The sequence below is a fragment of the Myotis lucifugus genome, unplaced genomic scaffold (genome assembly GCF_000147115.1).
Source record: "Myotis lucifugus unplaced genomic scaffold, Myoluc2.0 scaffold_498, whole genome shotgun sequence".
In the NCBI taxonomy this organism is placed as follows: Eukaryota; Metazoa; Chordata; class Mammalia; order Chiroptera; family Vespertilionidae; genus Myotis; species Myotis lucifugus.
This window is the reverse complement of record NW_005871546.1, coordinates 601,253-621,335: the sequence shown is the minus strand read 5'-3', so window position 1 is coordinate 621,335 and position 20,083 is coordinate 601,253. Positions and strand designations below refer to the sequence as shown.

Below are 20,083 nucleotides of genomic sequence, written 5' to 3'. Positions count from 1 at the left end.
GCTGTTTTTGCCAAAAACCAATTCCTGTCCTCTTTCAAACTGATGTCCACTAGGGGGCACTGGCTGCCTCAGGCTCTGAGCTGCAGCAGGCCCTGACACACAATCCAGGATCTCATCCCTCCAGCTTTCCAGTGCAGTTCAAATATAAGAAATCACAGTCCCTTCTTTCTTCAGGAATATAAAGTCTTCTCCTGTTTGCTTATCATTTTAATTCCAGGTTAGCCTGAATTTTGCTGTAGTCGAACCCTAGCTGAGATCACTTCTTGGCCTTTTGGCTAATATCAAGCATAATCCGAGTTGAGGCATGCAAATTCCCACTCAGAGTAAGGCAACAGCAGTTTCCAAGGAAGGGACTTTTTAAACTGTTTTTTAAAATTTTAATTTAGAGAGAGAGAGGAAGGGAGAGGGAAAGGGAGAAACATCAATGAGAGAGAAACACCAATCGGTTGCATGGGACAACACTCAACCAACTGAGCCACACTGGCAGGGCCTAGAAAGGGATTTTGATACCAGTCAATCCAAGACCAGAGGACGACAATTCTTTTACCGCAGGGAACACTCCAATGTGATCATGTGGAATACAAAGACAGGGTCGGACTGCAAGACCAAAAATCCCATTCTGGGTCAAGTTCTCCGAAGTAGGCGGGATCAGAAACCAAAACCATCACTCAGCACGGGCAGTTCAGGCTGCCCTGATGTTCTCTAGCAGCCAGAAGCCACACCCAGGGGTCACCAAAACAAAGACAAGGGAAGCACACGCTGCCCTCACAAAGGGCAACTCCCCCTCCTTGAAAAGGCACGTACACCTCCCAACGGAACAAGCAGGGGGTCTGAGCAGAGAGCTGCCAGAAAAGAAGACAGGGATGGTGTAAACACGTGAAGATGTGCATAAGCTGCATTGAGACACTATGCTCTGCCCTTACATTGGTTAAAACCAAGACGCTCACCAAGACGCTGTTGACAGGTATCTCACGTGCTTCTGGTGGGAGTGTAGATCGAGGCACATACTCCACAGAGGGAAATGCACTTTACCTATGCGCCGTAGCAACCCCACTTTCAGGAATTTATGTTACGGATGTGTGGGTACAGATGCACAATCACACATGCATGTGGGTGGGCAGCATGTCTTACAGCAGCAAAACGTGAAGCCAAATAAATGCCCAAGGGAGGGGGCTGGCTCACTATGCAGCAAAAAACCCAAAAGTTCTTATTCATCAGCACAGGCAGAAGCCTAAGGTATACTGTTATCTGAGAAGGCAACAGGCTAACGGGATGCCCAGTGTGCTGCCAGTATGTAAAGGGAGACAGTGGATCACTATTTGCCTGTATGCACCTTACGGTAAACCCATCTGTGAGGAAGGCTGTCGCTGAAATGCATCCTGCCGCCAGGATGAGAAGCTGGTCGGAGTGCAGCAGGAGACAAAACCAAAGCTCTAAATTTCAGTCTTGATGAATATGTGACCTTTCAAAAAATCAAGTTTAAAAAAATTACCAAAATGTTCATAGTGATTATCACTGTGTATAAAATTATAGATGACTTTCATTTTGTTTATACTTTTCTGTATTTCCTAAATGTCTTTAATATTAGTAAAATCAGAATAAATTAACATAAAAAAGGGAAAGGATCCTGGACAAACCGCTGTCTCTGGGCTTCGATGACACATGGTGTCGCAGCCACAGTTCTTACATCAGGACCATCTCCAGTGGGAGAAGAGTCCAGTGGAATGGAGTGCAGCCTGGGAAGGCCAGGTGGGAGCGCTGAGCTGCCGCACTCGCAAAGGAGAATGTGGAAATGTAAGGGAATAAGGGAGGAAGAGAAGGCAGAAAGAGGCACTGAAGAAGCCTGCACCCACATGCTGCTGCCTGGTGCTGGGTGGTACCCTGTGAACCAACCGGCCGGTGCAGGACAGGGAAGGCAAAACTGCCAGGTGGGCTGTCCCTTGGGCACTCGCCCCCACCAAACCTCCATCCCCCATTGCAGACCCAGCGCCAGAGCCACAGGACACCCTTTAAAAAGAAAATAAGTTCTTTGCTTATCCACGTTTAAGAGAGTAGGTGCTGAGCCACAAATATAATCCGAACAACTGTGAGGTTTCCGCTGTGTCTCCAACACCTGCTGCACTCATACACTGAGTGTCCCAGGCCTCCAGTTTCCCAGGGCAGGGCCAGCCCCTCTCCATCCTCTGAGCCTGTTTCCTCATGGGTGAAAGGTGACAGCGACACGCACCTAATGAAGGTGGACCCAGAACTTGGCGCTGTGCCAGGCTCAGTAAAATCACCTTGCATTTGAGGACTCAAATGCACTTTCAGGTTCTCATGCGTAACTTCAGGCTCACTTTTGGTTAAGTATGGAGGTGACTGTTCCAAAGGGGTTGGCACTTTCTGCCCTCTCACGCCCATTTCAGTGGCACAACAGGAGAACAGCACCCAGCAGAGGGAGTCCCATTATCAGACACCGCTCAGGCAGTAAGGCCCACGAGAAGGAAGTGCATGGTGTGCTGCTCGCCTGTCCTACCTGTCGTAAGCTTCCTTGAGGTCCCTGGCCAGCTTGCACTTGGGCAGGATGTGATGGAACGGAGACTGCGGACCATCATTTGCTGCAAGAATTGAGACACAGAAGGACTTAGAATCTCCAAAGCAAGGAAACTCCACACAGGCTAGAATAGAAAATACCTTTAAAAACAAGTTAAAATACCTTTAAAAACAACTTAAAAAGAATTTTCAGTAACTTTAAACCAATCATCAGGATATTCACAACTGCTTCTTCCTCTTCCTTTTTTAATATATTTTTATTGATTTCAGAAAGGAGGAGAGAGATAGAAACATCAATGATGAGAGAGAATCATTGGTCAGCTGGCTCCTGTACACTCCACACTGGGGATCAAACCCGCAACCTGAGCACGTGCCCTGACGGAGAATCGAACCACGACCTGGTGCAGAGGTCAATGCTCGACCACTGAGCCATGCCGGCCAGGCTGTTTCTTCTTTTTTTAATAGTTTATTGATTTTTTAGAGAGAGAGGAAGGGAGAGGGAGAGGGAGAAACATCAATGTGAGAGCACAACATGGATTGGCTGCCTCCTGTACGTCCCCTACCAGGGATAGAGCCTGTAACCGGGCATGTGCCCTGACTAGGAATCGAACTGGCAACCTCTCAGTGCACAGGGTGACGCCCAAACAACTGAGCCACATCGGCCAGGGCTCACAACTGCTTCTCATAAAATTTTGGCATCCAGCTGAATTAAAATTATACTCAGGCTGATTTGTTCAACTGTCTTTATATGAAATATTTGTATTTAAACTTCAGCACTGGCCCCACCTGACGCTTTTCCCTGACGCTCCTGAAGACTACCTCGGACCACCAGCGTCATCTTCTGCCTCAGTGACCATGTAGTTCCAGGCCTCATCCCACTCTTTCCCCCACATTTATGCTAATATTATTTCTTTTTCTGACTGAAAGTCTTTTTCATTAATCCTGTCTCATAAATATCTAACAAAACTATTTGTACTAAATTGAATTTTTAAAATTCCTGTGACAAAGTCACAGACTCTAAAGAAAATGTTTTAAGAAATAAAACTTCATTGTCAAACATAAAAAGTAAATTTTTACTAAAAATGCACCTGCGTGGGATAGTTCGTGCATGGTGACCGCTGCTTTCACTTACTGCTAAAATCAGACTGGGCTCACCTTCAACTGTGTTCTTGGTTTTTGCTTTTGTTACAAAGGTGCTGACCTGAGAGGATGGAGGTGGGGTCTGTTACAGGTAGGTTTCTCTCCACAATTTCAAATGTTGACGGTATGTCAAACACCACATGGTAATGTATCTATTTTTAATAGCCCCGCCGGTGTGGCTCAGTGGTTGAGAGTTGATCTATGAACCAGGAGGTCACGGTTCAATTCCCAGTCAAGGCACATGCCCAGGTTGCAGGCTCAATTCCCAGTGTGGGGTGTACAGGAACATTGATATTTCTTTCTCTCTCTCCCTCTCCTTTCCTTTCTGAAATCAATAAAAATATATTTTTAAAATTATTTTTAATAACTTTCCAGTTGATAACTCCATTAGGTCCTCCTTCAATTCAGTTGAAAGCAAAGAACTGAAAAGCACCCACCCTGCTAGCTGCTAGCTCACTACTCCCGCTGGCCCCTCCACAGGTCCCCCAGCCTGGGACGCAGGGCCAGCAGCACCAGGGCCAGCAGGCAGTGAAGACCTGCGTGAAGAGCCACCATGAGCATTTGTGGGGAGGAAAATGCTTCAGGCTAAGGAATCAGTGTCAGCACATCAGGCCGGGAAAGGGGTCTAAGCTGTGCCCCGGAGAGTCTCCCTCTGCACTGGGGCCTGCTCAGTCCAGGCGGAGGAGGATGGAACTCAGCACCTCGGCTTCCATGTCTTCAAAACCAGAGCCGTGTCCTGCCTGGAAACACTGCCTGCTCTGTGCTGTTGGGTAGGAGAGACGCCTGCCGCACTCACCATCGGCCACAGCAGACACCTCGTCCTGCAGCGCGAGGATCAACTTGGCCTCCCGAGTGAGGTACTGGCAGCGGCGCTCCTCGTGCTGCAGCACGGTGGCGATTCGTCGGGAAAGGTTGTGCAGGCAGTTGATCACCGAGGGATCCGCGTTGGCCTGTGGGAGAAGCCAAGCTTGACTCAAATGCAGCTTATGTACTCAGATAATACACATACAAAGCAAACACTGAAACCATGAAAGAATCCTCTACTCCTTTCCCCAGGCTCCTCTCCAGGTGCCACTATCACCAATTTCCTGTGTCCCCTCTAGGAGCTGTCCATAAACGCCAGTCCACTCAGCATCCTATCTTGGGGATAGCTGCCTGGATGGCAGCACAGAGATGGCTCCGTGGGGTCACCGAGTGTGGGGGGTAGGGAACCAGGCATTTCTAACAAGTAGAGCAGTGGTTCTCAACCTTCTGGCCCTTTAAATAGTTCCTCATGTTGTGACCCAACCATAAAATTATTCATAACTGTAATGTTGCTACTGTTATGAATCATAATGTAAATATCTGATATGCAGGATGGTCTTAGGTGACCCCTGTGAAAGGGTCGTTCGACCACCAAAGGGGGTCGCAACCCACAGGTTGAGAACCGCTGAAGTAGAGGCAGGCTCTCACACTGCAGGGCACCAGGGCCATCCAGGAAGGTAGGGCACAGGTCAGACATCCACTCTGGGCATGACAGAGGCAGCCAGTGGGATAATGGAAGGTACAGATCTGTCCAACCACCTGCTGTGTCACAGGGCTCCCATCTAAGAAAGGACAACAGTGGCACCCCCATCACCAATTAGTCAGAAATGTCAGGTGCTCAAAACAGACTACCCACAGCAAAATCCCTGGCAGTGTTTGCAGTCACCAGTGTACTGCTGACTGTTGGTGGACCAACTGGCTATGGTAGAATTTAGTCACACAGCCCCTCTTATAGGGACACAAAGTACAATAAACAGAAGCACCAGGCTAACTGTTCACTGAACATTTTCTATCCTCAAGGTTAAGTGGCTCTTTCTAGCAGACATGACCTTGGCTAACAGGAGAAGCCAGCTGGCTCCAGCCACTCCCATCCCCTGTGTCAACTCTAGAAACTATCAGGGGCTGCAGTCGGGCCAGGCCAAGGGTGGAGCAGGTGGCTGTGGGGTCTGTGAAGATGCTCCTTGGAGCAGATAACTGGCCAGCCATGACTCAGTGCTTCAGGAGGCCCACAGGGCAGCTGAGTCATCCTATGGGGCGGAGGTGAGAAAAGGAAGAGGGAGAATGGTGCTGCTGATTAGAACCCCTGGTGCTGCCTCCCTCTCGTTTATCTGCCAGAGAGCGCCCTGCCCACAGTAAACACCTTCATCCCTGGAGCTGGGAGAGATTTTCTAAACTAGTAGATGTCATGTTCACAAACAGAACTCACACCTGGCAGCATATCTGCGCTGGGGAGAGAACCAAAGGTTGTTCCCATGCTATGCCCACCACTGGCAGCAGCCCTGTCCCTTCATGTCAAGGGCATCCCCTCAACAGTGTCCCCTGCAAGATTATGAAACTGCAGGGTCTGGTTTTAGAGCAGCGGTTCTCAACCTGTGGGTCGAGACCCCTCTGGAGGTCGAACGACCCTTTCACAGGGGTTGCCTAAGACCATCGGAAAACACATATATAATTACATATTGTTTTTGTGATTCATCACTATGCTTTATTTATGTCCAATTTGTAACAATGAAAATACATCCTGCATATCAGATATTTACATTACGATTCATAACAGTAGCAAAATTACAGATATGAAGTAGCAACGAAAATAATTTTATGGTTGGGGGTCACCACAACATGAGGAACTGTATTAAAGGGTCGAGGCATTAGGAAGGTGGAGAACCACTGGCTTAGAGTATATACAATTGCCTCAAAACCCTTCCAGAAGAACCTGTGTGGAAATACTCCCAGAGCAAAGGAGAGGTAGGAGAATGATCTTGAGCACATGGTCATTCCCTTGAAGAGTAAGCAAGTCCCACCTGAGAACATGACTCTGCTAGAAGACCCACTGGCTGGGGCAGGACAGTGCTGTCCGAGGCTCAGGGCCTGTTTGTCCCACATTCCCAGACACGCAAGGTGGTGCTTGCCCAGGCGAGGCCCAAGGACCAGCACTGATGGAGTGTGCCAGGGTGCCTGTTTGGCTGCACAGGCCAGACACTGTTCAAGATGCCTGCAGAGCCTGAGGCTGTGTGGCCACACTGAGAGAACTACCACCTAGGACACGTCAGCCCTGAGTGGGAGCTCTTGGAAATGCCACACTTTCGCCACACGTGCTGTGAGGCAGCATGAGGTTCAGGGCATCACCTGTGAGACTTTCTTGTCCCCAGAACTCACACCCAAATGTAATCAAACATTTAGTTTGCAAGAAATACAGGGACAGAGAGCAAGTCTGATTGTCTGCACAATAAGATGAGTCCAAACATAGAACATGTGATGGGACAAATGGGGGAGAGAGTCCTAGACAGACAGAGATCTAGAGACCCGACAACACATGTTTGTGCAGGCTGGGTCTTAATCCTGCTTCAGACAAGACAACCAGCAAAAATGCTGAGGCAATTGGGGAAAGCTTCAATGGACCACATACTAGTTTATACCAACTTATTGCAAATTTTCTCAGGTGTGAAAAGGGTATTCTGGTATAAAATAAATGCCCATATTTTTATAGAGATGCCTTCTGAAGTATGTAGGAGTGAACAGACATGAGGCTAGGGCTTGTCTTGAAATAAATAAGTGACAATGTAAGGGGGGGCGGCGGTAGATGGAACCAAGGTGCAAAGGTGATAGTTGTGGAATCTCAGAGACAGGGGTATAGGTTTATCAAACTATTGTCACTAACTCAGGGTTTAAAACTTTTCAAAATAAAAAAAGTATACATTTTTACACGACTACTGAAACTTGTCTACCCTAAAATATCAACTCTTTACATTATTTAAAATCCCTCCCACTCTTCATCAGGATGGCCCATGCTATCTGAAGTCCTACACTACCTGTGGTAATCTACACTCCTCCAGGTTCTGATGCCGTCCCCACTTCTCATCTTCAATGGCCACAAACATGCCAGTGTGTAATGACCACCACCTTTTCCAACCTCTCCTCAACTACTGGAGACCAGAATCACTTCCAGTCTAATTATTATTATAAAAATCTTTACAAGACTCTATAATATGCGTGCTTGCTTGACTGCTTTACATGTTGCTATCACATGCTGCCCAGGGATGAGAGCCTGCCGGCAACATCTGGGGTGGGGTTGTGGCTGCTCCTCACTGCCCATCCCACAGGGGCTATCAGGACTGACAGGTGGACAGCATTCGTCATGGGTTTTGTTTGCTTGTTTTTTACTTAATTTGAGTTCTCTTTGTGGATGGTTTTGTATTATGTAATTATATAAGTAATACAAGAACATCGTGAAGATGCTAATACCACAGAAGTGTATAAAGTAGGAAGATCTCTTGGAACTTCATGTCCCCACCACTAACAAATCATTTTGTTCTCACTTGTAGTTGTCTTTATCAACAGGTAAAAATGTAAAAATTAAGCTTCATTCTCATGGATCTCTTCTCCAGCATTATTTTGATTTTGAACTGTTCAGAGTGAGACATGTAGTCTCCATACCAAAAAAAAGCCACCATAAAAAACACACCTTGAGACTCAGAATGGCACCTAATTTTATAGGTTCCCTTTCTACTCAGTCTCATTCCTGCCACTCCGAAGGTTTTCAGGGCATCACTGCTCCTTGTCACTGAAATCCAATCACTTTCTCACTCCTATTTCTGCACAAAAGCTGTCGTGCAGATCACGTGCCCAGCCAGAAAGAACTTCTGGGTTCTTTGGTGAAAACTGATACTGGTACATTTCAGAGGAATGCCATTATCGAACAGTCACTGGATATAAATTTCCTAGGTATTCCATTAATAATATAAGCCAGTCCTTACCCAGGGATGCCTTTTATGTTTACTTGGATCCCTTATATTTTGACAGCTTTACTGAAAAAATTTTTCCTGTAATTAATAAAAACACAACTTCAGACAACACTGAGAGCAATTAGGCTTCATTATTTAAAAAATGGAAAATATCAAGTGTTGTCAGGCTGTAAAGAAATTGGAACCCTCGTGCATTGCACCTGGGAATGTAAAATGGTGCAGCGATGTGGAGAACAGTCTGGCAGTTCTTCAAATGGGTAAACACAGTTATCATATGACCCAGCAATTCCACTCCTGGGTATATACGCAAGGGAAATGAAAACATGTCTCCACACAAAAATTTGTATACAAATATCCTTAACAGCATTGTTCATAATAGAAAAAGGTGAAAAAAACTCAAATGTTCCTCAACAGATGAAGGGATAAACAAAGTATGGTCTATTCATACAATGGAATACGATTTGACCGTAACAAGGAATAAAGTACTGATATACATGACCAGGGATAATCTCAAAATCACTACGCTCATCCAAAGAAGCCGGACACCAAAGGTCACATATTGTAGGACCACATCCATATGAAACATGCAGAACAGGTAAATCCACAGAGACAGGAAGTAGATTGGTGGTTTCTGGGGCTGGGAGAGGGCGGGAGAGAAAGGGAATAGCTGAGCTCCTTTTAGGGTAACAGTAACGTTCTGAAACTAGATAATGGGGATGGTTACACAACAGTGTTACAAGATGCCACCAAACCATATACTTTAAAACAGTTAAAATGGTAAATTTTGTTAGGTGTATTTTATTTTTTTAAAAAGAGAGGAAAACAGTAAGAGCAGTCCAATGCCATGCCCACTGCAGGCTAAGCTGAGTCAATGACACACTCACCGGAAATGAGCTGCTGTTCCTCCCTTACCCTCCTTCCTGATTTGCCCATGCTCTTCAGCCACCTATAAACACTCACCCTTAGTGCAAACACCACATTAAAAAGAATCATGGTGGGAGCTTCTCTCTTCGGGGACGGGTCTGTTTTGGAGACCTGTAAAAGACGCATAATTCTATTGAATGAGAGCCAACTTCCCAAGAAGAGCTGTTTAGAGCTATTCTACTTTAAGCATTGGGGAAAGGTTCCAAAATACAGCAGAACCAAAAGAAAACAGAGCCCATGGTCTCGGAGAATCGGCCAGCACCTCTGCATGAGCTAGTGGTGACGGCATGGACAGATGAGTCCCCACTGAGATAACAGGAAGGTCAGTGCTCTGGCCCAGCATGATGAGGCTGCCCCAGTCAATGGAAGGGGGCTGAAGTGCCCAGAGGAGACATGATGGAGAGGGGCCCAAGCAGATGGAGTGTTCTCTGCCCAGACATCCTCCCCACTGCCATCCCCAGTGTCCACCTGAGTTCTTGAGGCCATCTCTGCCAGGTATGATAAGTACTCAGGATGATTAAGAGAGAGGACGCCCTAACCGGTTTGGCTCAGTGGATAGAGAGTCAGCCTGTGGACTGAAGGGTCCCAGGTTCGATTCCGGTCAAGGGCATGTACCTCGGTTGCGGGCACATCCCCAATGGGGGGTGTGCAGGAGGCAACTGATCGATGTTTCTTTTTCTTTCCCCGTTATTGAATAAGATATTACAAATGTGTCCTTATCCCCCCAATGTCCCCTTATCCCCCCAATCCTGCCCTCACCCTCACCCCCTGTTGTCTACACCCATCACTTATGCTTATATGCATGCATACAAGTCCTTTGGTTGATCTTTCCACCTCACCCCCACCCGCCCCTGCTTTTCCTGAGTGATCAATATTTCTAACTCTCTATCTCTCTCCCTTCCTCTCTGTTAAAAAAAATCAATAAAATATATTTGAGAGAGAGAGAAAGAACAATGCCCCAGCATAGACTGAAGACACATTCTGTCCATTTCTTGGGCAGGTAAGGGCCAGCAGAGACAGGGCTGCTGCTCTGGCAGCCAGCCAACCCGTCACAAACACCACGCTGATTTCAAGTGTTGCCACTAGGGGGCATAAGAGGCCAGGGCTCCAGCTCTCCCTGGGCTATCCAACTAGCTCCTCACCATCCTGCCTGTCACTCTAGTTTTATACGCCCAGGACTGCTAGCAGGCTGCCAAATCTCCCCTCCATCACCCACAGGTCACAGTTAGGGATCTACTCCCTACCTGCAGGGGTTTCAGTGAGGAGGGATGGTGCTGTCCTTGGGGCCAGGTGCACCCAGACCGTCTGATGTCTTAGCACCTCCAACCACCTCAGCTCTTTCCACCAGCTTGGTCATGGAGGATATCTGAGGACCACATCACAGACCCTCATATTTCTGGATCATATAAATGGAGCTAAATCTTACACTGTCATATCAAAGTCCTTCAGAATCTGAGTGATGCTGTTGCTGATTCTGCCTGTGTGCAAAGGACTGACTGGCAGGTTCTGGTGTGCAGATTCCTTTGGGTCACAGTGCATTCTGTCTTGTTAAAACTCCAGCACTGTAACATTCATTCACCAGAGAATGTATATGAAGGATTCAGCACAACAGTAAGAGCTAAATTAATAATAATATTGGCCATGAGATCACTTAACAAGTAAGAAGAAATGCTTGTGCCACTTTACCAAAGCTAGGGGCAGGGACTGAAACTCTGGGGCAAGCATGCCTGTCTCTTTCTCCGAGGGTCCCTCAGGATCTGTGATGTGCAGCTGACGGCAGGTAGCTGTGAGGTCTGGCACACACTTGCTATCTTTACTGGAGCCAGTGGCAGCCACAGTTCCCTGAGGGCCCAGGATGGCCATGCCTGCCCAGGGAGAGCCTTATATCCTCAGGGAGGCCCTTACCTGCCCCAGCGCATGCTGCAGGAGTGTCGGGTGCCCGACAAAACGCACGTTATCGATCTTCAGTTCAAATTTTTGGCCACACATTTCAGACTTGGTCGCCAAAATTGTTGCCAGAATGACATCTGAAAACCTTAAAATTAAAAAGAGGTAGAGTGGAAATAAGTGAATAAAGTGTCACAGCCCCACACCAGCTGCCCTCAGGGGATAAGATCTCAGTATATGGCAGCTTGGTGCACAAAGTGGCTTGACCCCCCACTGATGACCTGGAAGCTTCTATCAGTTGCCTTCTGAAGCAATCCCCAAGATTTGGGACATAAAATCACCAAAATTACAAGGTAAAAGGCATGAGAAGCATAGACTGAAGGCACATGCTGTCAATTTCTTGGCATGCTCTATGAAATTCAGGAGAGAAACAGGTTGCAGTTTGCTTTTAAAGGTAAAGGGAGGAATAACAGCTGAAGCTGGCGCTGCCCCGAGGAGCTGCTCATTAAGGCTCACGGGTGGGGGGTGGGGGGGCTCTACCACCAGGTCCAGGTTTACCAGGCTGCACCTCTCAACTCCCAGGAACCCCACCCCCTCAGTGCTGTGTGAAGGGCAAGAGTACAGCACTAACTGCTAATTACCTTTCTCAGCATGGCTTCCTGACCCTTCCTTATCCTGAACACTTAACCTTCCAGTTTTTATTAGGGAAGAAACTTTAAAAGATGAGCGAGATATCCAGACCCACTGATATGATGTGGACATAGGATGCACAGGACTGGGTACCACAGAGCAGGAATGGCTGTGGCGTGGGTGAGAGCAGATTTGGATAGGAGTTCACCCTTTGCCAGGTGCTCTGTACACTTGTGTTTTCTTATTGGCAACCCAGTTCCTTCCTGCCCACGGGGATCCAGATAAGGGAGCGTCACCACAGGAAGGAGTGCTGGGGGGTGCCGTGCAGACTCTTATCTCAGAACCCAGGCTCGCGGGGGGCCTTCACTTTAGAAACACTGACGCACCGTGTCTGAGCTGGAGCCAGAAGAGAGACAAGTCCTGTGCTCATCTCTCCACCCACAGAAAGCACTTCTAGCATCCATGTTGGGAGAGCGCACTATGTTGGGGAAAGTGGCTCCAGCTCCCCCAGGGCCATGCTCTGCCCCTGGGCACAGGCCCCAGGAGCCCAGGAGGCCATCAAAGGTAGACACTCCAGCGTGCATCCTGGGCCTCTGCTAAGGAGCTACAGTGAACCAGGCACCATACTAGATGCTTTTCTCTTGGACGACCTCATGTGGGGGAGGGGAGCGACTGCTACCATACCTCTCCATTTTCTGAAGAAAAAGGATGGTCTGCTACAAACTGCTGCTTCAGCTGAACTCTGAAATAAGAAATGACTCTGGGATAAAAGGATCTAGGAAGGGGGTCATTTGCTCTGGGCTCCTTACACATGGCAGGGCTCACCATCTAATGTAAGAGTGACTTGAGCCCTGGCCGGGTAGTCAGTTGGTTAGAGCATCCTCCTGATACACCAGGGTTGCTGGTGCCATCCCCCGTCAGGGCATATATACAAGAAGCAACCAATGAATGCATAAGTATGTGAACAATAAATCAATCAACCTCTCTCTCTCTCTCTCTCTCTCTAAAAATCAATTTAAAAAAAATTTTTAAGTACTTGGAGCCACCCTGCAACAAGAACCTTGCTGATCAACCAGCACTCAAACTGCAAGACAAGCAGCTAGAGAACTCTTTCCAAGTCTGTAGGAGGGGAGCCTAGAACTGCCAAGGCCTTGGAGGGAGGGTGTCACACTGGCTTCCAGCCTTCCCCGGGACTGACATGGTCCTCCAGGTGTCCTAGGTTGCTCTGTGGCCCGCAGACAAACAAGATGCAGAGGGTTTGGCTCTTGTACTGTCAGGACTGCACTCGGCCCTTTTGACACCAAGGTTGTCAGAGAGGTCGTCAGAGCCAGTCTGGGAAATGGGGGACCCATTGCCTAAGTCCTCAGCTGCCTATTATGGGTCTCTCTTCCCGGGAATACCGCTCTCCGGAGTGATTACACCAGAGATGGAATATTCCAGTGTCTTAGACCAGAGGCATTATATGCTTTCTTTAAAAACTCTAAATCGCTCACTCTGCCCTATAACTCGTCTGTCGGTGAGAGAGGGCTCAGGGTGATAAACAAACACTTCTGCCCTAATGATTGATCCAGTGCCAACATTTCACATCCTATCTAAACAAATAGCTCCTCCACTCTGCCACCGAGGGACAAAGATAAGGTATAGAAAACAACCTCCCACTATTCCAGAAAGTTCACTTTTTCCTGTGATATCTAAATATCTCCATTAAAAACCTCTGCTCTGTCATCAAGACCCACACTTGAGCCTCAGCCCTGGCCTCAGCCACTAGTCCAGGAACCTAAGCTAGTTTGGCTGTGGGATGGGTCCTGAGATTCAGAGGCAAGCAGCGGTCTCCTGAATATCTATAAATATCCAAATCCGAAAGCATCCTTCCAAGAGCCAAATAAAAAATGCTTCCTCCCAAGACCAGAGAGGCCAGCATCTGCAGAAGGAGCCAACCAGGAAGCCATGTGCTGCTGAAGTTAAAAGCCACCCTGCCCTACATGGCCATCAGGGAAGGCCCTCTAGGGCGGCCAAGGGGATGGTGCTTGTCTGAGTGAGTCTAGCCTACAGAGAAATCCACACACCACTGCAATATTAACACTTATGATGAGAAAAAACACTTGAGTGGCTTTATCCTTTATATAGTGTGTCTGCTGATATAATATACACAAAGGCATAGTTATATCATGAGATTTGGGGAGTAGGGGAATAACTGTTATAAATAGCAAATTGAAACAAAAACAAATGACAATATTTGTTTGTTGTTTCCAAAATTTACAAAAATCTCTTTCCCTTGTTTTGATGGTAAAAGGCCTAGTAAGTTTTGCACACAATAAAATAGCTGTTACAAAAACTAACATTCCGGGAATAACTTAGAAATTTAAAAATTTTAGGAAGATGAACCAGCCCAGCTAGAAACCAGGCCAAGACCTTCCTCTCCTTCTGAGATAGTCAGGAGCAGGGATTGATCTCCGGCCTGGTCAAAACAGTGGGGAGGGACAGCATGGACGGGAGCTTGACTCTGTACCCTCCGGTGATGGGGGGCTCAAAGATGCTTCAATGCCCAGAGAGGATATCATGTCAGGGGGACAGGAGGGTCACACCTTATTCATGCCCTCCTGAGGAAGTGCCAGATAAACTCCATGGGTGCATTTTGCTTCTAAAGGGCACACACAATACCATCTAACCTCAAGCATTACATTTAACACCCAGCCCTTGGGAAAGAGGCCCCCACTAAACCCCTCTGAGAAATGAAGGCAAAGAGACTAATCAAGGATCTCTCTTGGGGGGCGGGGGCAGGCAGTAAGCTAGGGAGATAAGAAACCCTGCTTCTGCTCACCTACTGGCCTCACAGGGCTACTGGTGCCTGCCTGGAGGAGGAGGTCTGAGTGCAAGCCTGGTCCCACAAGTCTCCCTGGTGCCAGCCAACCTTGCGTAGGCTTCTTGGGTAATGTGAAATAGGTAACTCCAAGTGGAGAAGGGCAGGGGCCGTGGGATCCGAGCGAGAGCCTGTGTGCCTCATTAGTCATTCTTCAACATTGAGGGGAATCAGGAGTTAAGCACAATTACAAGAAGAGAAGTAGCAGAAATCAGGACAGAAAGACGGTGGAGAAGTCTTGGTCTTACCCTGCAACCAATTGCTCATCGGTTGGAGGACATGGCTCGCTGAAATGGGAACAGGACCATCAAGACCAAACAAAAACACATTGATTTTTAAAATCATAAGTTATAGTTGTTTTTATTAAAACAGCATTAAAGTCTAGCAGAAGTACTACCATTAAGCATTAACTGTTGAGGTCAAGGCTATGAAACTTACCAGACAAGAAAGGATACAGACAACTCCCCAAGTTGAAGACTTACCACACAGTTTTCTCACTAAAGCTCAAATTCTCTCACATAAACAGACTGGGCCAGAATGAGGGTCAGTTTCCAGAACAAGAGCAAGGCCGGAAGACCTGGCTCAGAGCCTAGCACCACACACATTGGCCAGATGCCTATGCACAAGCATTTAATCTGACAAACCGTCTCAACAGGATCAAATGAGACCCCCATAGGTAAAAGCCTTATGTAAAATGCATTGACCACCTCAGCCCCAATTCTTGAGATGTTATGACCACCTGCATAGCTGATCTCCCTGAGTCTCTGCCCATGTGGCCCCATCAGCAAGGCAGTCATGGCAGAGCTGTTTACACTTACGTTAGAAAATGTCTAAGACCTCTGCACTATCCGACCTGAGCTTTTTTAGAAAATATATTTCAAAGAGTTGAAGTTCCTCTACACAGGGCTATATCATGCTGCTTTCCGAGTTTGCTGGGAACAGAAAGTAGGCCTGAGCCCCACAGTGCAGACAGCATCCGAGGGGTGAGAGCCTGCCAGGACGCCATGCCATGCCCACCAGGCTGCCCCGCTGGGACTGCTGCTCCCCACAGCTCTCACCGAGAAACACACATTACCAAGGACCCATGCAAGAGAAACACACAATGAAGAACACTCTTTTCAGCAGCTCCCAAATTAGCTCATTTGTTTGTATAGTAGTAAAGGGGTAAGATGTTGTGTGGACTTTCTCAAGATCATCCAGAAAGTCAGAATCCGAAGAAGCTCAAGTACAGCCCCCTAGAACTTTATCTCCTACACCGAGACAGGTCACAAAACCCCTGGCTGGGTTTCTCAGTGGTTAGAGAGTGTCGGCCTGCAAACCAAAGGGTCACGGGTTCAATTCCCAGTCAAGGGCATGTACCTCGGTTGCAGGTTTGATCCCCAGCCCCAGTTGGGGGTGCATACAGGAGGCAGCTGGTTGATGTCTCTCTATCTATCTATCTATCTCTCTCTCTTTCTCTCTCCCCCTCCTCCCTCTCTTCCCTTCTCTCTCTAGAGATCAATGGAAAAACATCCTCAGGTGAGGATTAAAAATATATGTGTGTGTGTGTGTGATGAAGCACATAGAGATTCCAAGTGTCAGCAGTGTTCCATGTGTTCCATTTCCTTACTAGGGGGTGAGGGGACATGTAAAATGTTAAACTCCACAAGCATGTTTTATGGACCTGTGTCTGCCCCTCTGAAGGAGGCAGAGCCATCAGCAAGGACTCACACCTAGAGGCAGGTGTTCCCATGACATCTACTGGGAGGGAGAGGCAGAGGTGCCTTCACACCTGCAGACATCTTACAGAGGAGGCTCACTGTCTAAGGTACATGCCCAGGTCACATGCTTTAGGACACAGAGTGAGAATGAGACCCGGAACCCGGAACCTGCACTTATCCCAGCATGCTGCCCTGCAGGGACATGCCAATGCGACACCAGTGCAGACTCAGCTGGGCCAGAAAAAGGGAAGGGAGGTACCCAAGCTTGGGGACAACACTACTTATCCACATTTCTGTGTATGACCTAAAATCCAGCAAGTAGGGGCATCTTTCTCAACACATGTGCCACCCAAGCAAAGCTGTCAAAAGAGGTTCTGGTGGAGCCCATGTGTGCCTGGTATGGAGGACTTGCATGCTGGATGCCAATGAGCACTACAGCTGAGGTCCCCCTCCAGCACAGGGCATGACTGTGCCTAAAAGCTGGACCCACTGCTTCAAGAAAGGTAGCCAAGTCTGAGAAGGGCAGCAGGGCCACCTGATTCCATGCCTCACAATGCCAATGGGGGGGTAAAGGGCAGAGACAGAAACCTTTCAGAGCTCTGGGGTGATATCTAAAGTAAAATGATTCAGAGTGTTTTAAAATGAAGTTAACTCTTCCAAGCCACCAGCATTGCCTTCTCTGAGGCAGTAACCAGAACAATGCTGGAAATATTAGAGGAAGCCAGAAACAGCCATCCACGTCAGGAGGGAGTGGGCCCCCACCAGCCTTTCCGATGGATGCCATGCTTCCTCTCGGACCTCTCCTGATGGCGTTGTCCTGCCAGTGGGGTGATTAAGCCAGAGATGGACTTAAGCAGGAGCTCCCTGGCTCCTAATACCCTACAATCAGGGACACTACAACTTTTCTCAACTTCAATTTCAAGACTTAGAGACAACAGACAATATCTATGTTCTTCTCTCCCTTCTAAATTCTAGTCGGGTTTTTAAAAAGTGACAGCTAATTCTTATACCCTGAAACACATCATCTTGATGATTCGCATTATAAAACCAGCCTACTCTCCAAGCCAGTGTTGTCCAACAGAACTTTCCTCAGGGACAGAAATATCCTAAATCTACGCCATTCAATACAGTATCCACTAGTCACATGCGGCCACCGAACATCTAAAATGTGGCAAGTAAAACTAAGGAAATAAATTTTCAATTTTATTTCATTTCAGTTCATTTCCATTTAAATGGCCACATTGGCCAGTGACTTCAACCCTGGGCAGCACAGCTCTGCACCTTCACTTCTCTAAGGCAGGCCACCACCACATTCACAAGTTACCCATGTGGCCTGTTCACATTGTTTCAGTCTGGCAAACTAACAAGCAGGAACATCTTGCTGGTTCCAGAAGAAAAGCACCTTTGAGGATGATAATCCAGAAGAACAGAGAATGGTCTGATGACCTTCACTGCAGTGCTTCAGGAAGACGTCTGAGGTATGACAGGGTTTCCCAGCCGCCAGGGGCAGAGCAGCGACTGGGCAGGCCCATGTGACAAAATAAAGCTGGGGCCCTAAGGGTATTAACCTGTATCTCTGAAAATATGGGGGATGGGGGGTGGGTTCATCAGATGCTATAATGTGCTAACATTACCCAATGGCATTACCTCATAGTGATTTTCTTATAAGCCTCTGAAAATTAACTGCAGGAATTATGTGCTCCTGGCCCTCCTAAAAAATACCTCTAGGGTAGGGGAGGCCAGGGGATTGTCAAGGGAGGGAAAAAAAGGAGACATATGTAATACCCTTTGTAATACTTTAAGCAATAAAACAATTTAAAAAAAATAAAAAAATACCTCTACACAGATCATTCCAAGAGCTCTTTCTGAGTCTTCATGTCCTGAGCAGAGCCTCACACCTATGGAGCTTAGAGGAAGAACATCGGGCAGCTGGCCAGCCCTGCTCTAAACTAGTCTGTGGCCCAGCGGAAGACAAAGCCACCCACCCAGGTGCAGGGGCCAAAAGCTTTCCGGGTGCCTATAACAGGAGTCTGTTCCAAGTTGCCACCTTTAAAGGACAAGACAACCACTGGCCTCTACGTCAACCAGAAGGACCCACTGAATGTCCCACAACCTCCCACCTCCCCTGCCCCTCCTGCTGTTCCCTTTTCCAAAGCCTGCTCCCTTCAGAGACAGTCACTGGTCACGCCAGAGGCTCCTGCCATCCTCACACACACACAAAATAAAAACCATATTCTTGGAACTGTACAACACTGTGGTGCCTTGTCAGAGAACTGAGGGAAACTGTACAACCAGTTCGCATGTGAAAGGCCCAGTGTGGGGACCTCAGCTTTTCCATGGGACCATGGAGGCGACATTCTTTAGCTCACAAAGACCTCGGCTACGTTTAGGGGAACCAGGACAGGCAACTTGCAATCTTTCCTGCCTCATCTGGGTCTGTGTTACCACTTACCAAGCTTTAAAATGAACATAAGAAGGCACAAGCGGTCATTTCTCATGTTGCATGACAGTCCTTCCTACAGAGAACAAGGGGGCACGTACAAGGAGGAACAAGACCCGCTTTCATCTGTGCCCTAAAAGACAGCCCCAACTCTCTGCCCATATCAGCATCTGGACACTCTGCACTGCACCCAAGCACCTACATGTGACCTCGGGCCGTGCCTGAGGAATAAGATCTGAGGACAGCACGGGTGTGCTTTCCTCCATGTTCCGTCACAGGAGATAAATGACCTACAGAAACATGGCCTCATCTCATCTCCAACCTGCTTGGCAGCTGAACATGTGACCAAATTATGCAGCCCTGCTCCATGCTACCCAAACACCCACCAAATGGGAAAAAAGAACCCCCGGTTTCTCAGGGGACACATAGGTCAAAGCAGGTGGGGCTTTGCACAGGCTTTGGGGCAGGACTAGCTCCATCCTACAGTGACTTCAAAGCCCTTACCTGGAGTCACCGTCCTGGTCCTCGGCATGATCTCCAGTGTTGTTGACAGCATATCTGCTACGAGGCTTATCTGAGTGAGGGCAAAAAGGAGACAATGGCTAAGAAACCAGGACCCATCCACATACAGGAGGATTGTGGAGCCAGTAAAAGTGATGGTTACTAAAATGTGGTACATAGCCCGGCCGGCGTGGCTCAGTGGTTGAGCGTTGACCTATGAACCAGAGGTCACCATTGGATTCCCAGTCAGGGCACAGGCCCAGGTTGCGGGCTTGGTCCCCAGTGTGGAGTCTGCAGGAAGCAGCCAATCAATGATTTTCTCTCATCATTGATGTTTCTATCTCTTTCTCCCTCTCCCTTCCTCTCTCTGAAATCAATAAAAATATTTTCTAAATAAAAATAAAATGTGGCCCTAACCGGTTTGGCTCAGTGGATAGAGCATTGGCCTGCTGACTCAAGGGTCCCAGGTTCAATTCCAGTCAAGGGCATGTACCTTGGTTGCGGGCGCATCCCCAGTGGGGAGTGTGCAGGAGGCAGCTGATCGATGTTTCTCTCTCATCGATGTTTCTGGCTCTCTATCCCTCTCCCTTCCTCTCTGTAAAAAATCAATAAAATCTATTTTAAAAAATAAATAAATAAATAAATAAAATGTGGCCCTAACCGGTTTGGCTCAGTGGATAGAGCAACGGCCTGTGGACTGAAGGGT

General features: G+C 47.8%; 1 protein-coding gene across 5 annotated transcripts; it reads right to left on the bottom strand.

Annotated features, from left to right (window-relative positions):
- Nucleotides 1-449: 449 nt before the first annotated feature.
- LOC106694526 (GATOR complex protein NPRL3-like) lies at nt 450-19,533 on the bottom strand. 5 transcript variants are annotated; one of them, XM_023744932.1, is made up of 8 exons: nt 19,381-19,533; nt 14,985-15,023; nt 12,561-12,618; nt 11,265-11,394; nt 9,396-9,470; nt 4,469-4,622; nt 2,516-2,597; nt 450-490 (listed from the first exon to the last, which is right to left on the bottom strand). In XM_023744932.1, the coding sequence occupies exons 3-8, from the start codon at nt 12,566-12,568 to the stop codon at nt 463-465; spliced, it is 477 nt and encodes a 158-aa protein (XP_023600700.1). In that variant the 5' UTR covers nt 12,569-12,618; nt 14,985-15,023; nt 19,381-19,533; the 3' UTR covers nt 450-462. The 5 variants fall into 5 exon arrangements, with proteins under 5 accessions (XP_023600700.1, XP_023600699.1, XP_023600703.1 ...); XM_023744931.1 differs by lacking the exon at nt 14,985-15,023 and having other exon boundaries at nt 19,381-19,532; XM_023744935.1 differs by lacking the exon at nt 12,561-12,618 and having other exon boundaries at nt 19,381-19,530.
- Nucleotides 19,534-20,083: the final 550 nt, after the last annotated feature.

Bases quoted from the DNA above. Each gene is read 5' to 3' on its own strand.
- LOC106694526 (XM_023744932.1), bottom strand. The intron at 9,471-11,264 runs GTAAGGGCCTCC...CGTCTTTTACAG, and splicing joins TGCAGCATGCGCTGGGGCAG to GTCTCCAAAACAGACCCGTC. The intron at 2,598-4,468 runs GTGAGTGCGGCA...CAATTCTTGCAG, and splicing joins GGTGTCTGCTGTGGCCGATG to CAAATGATGGTCCGCAGTCT.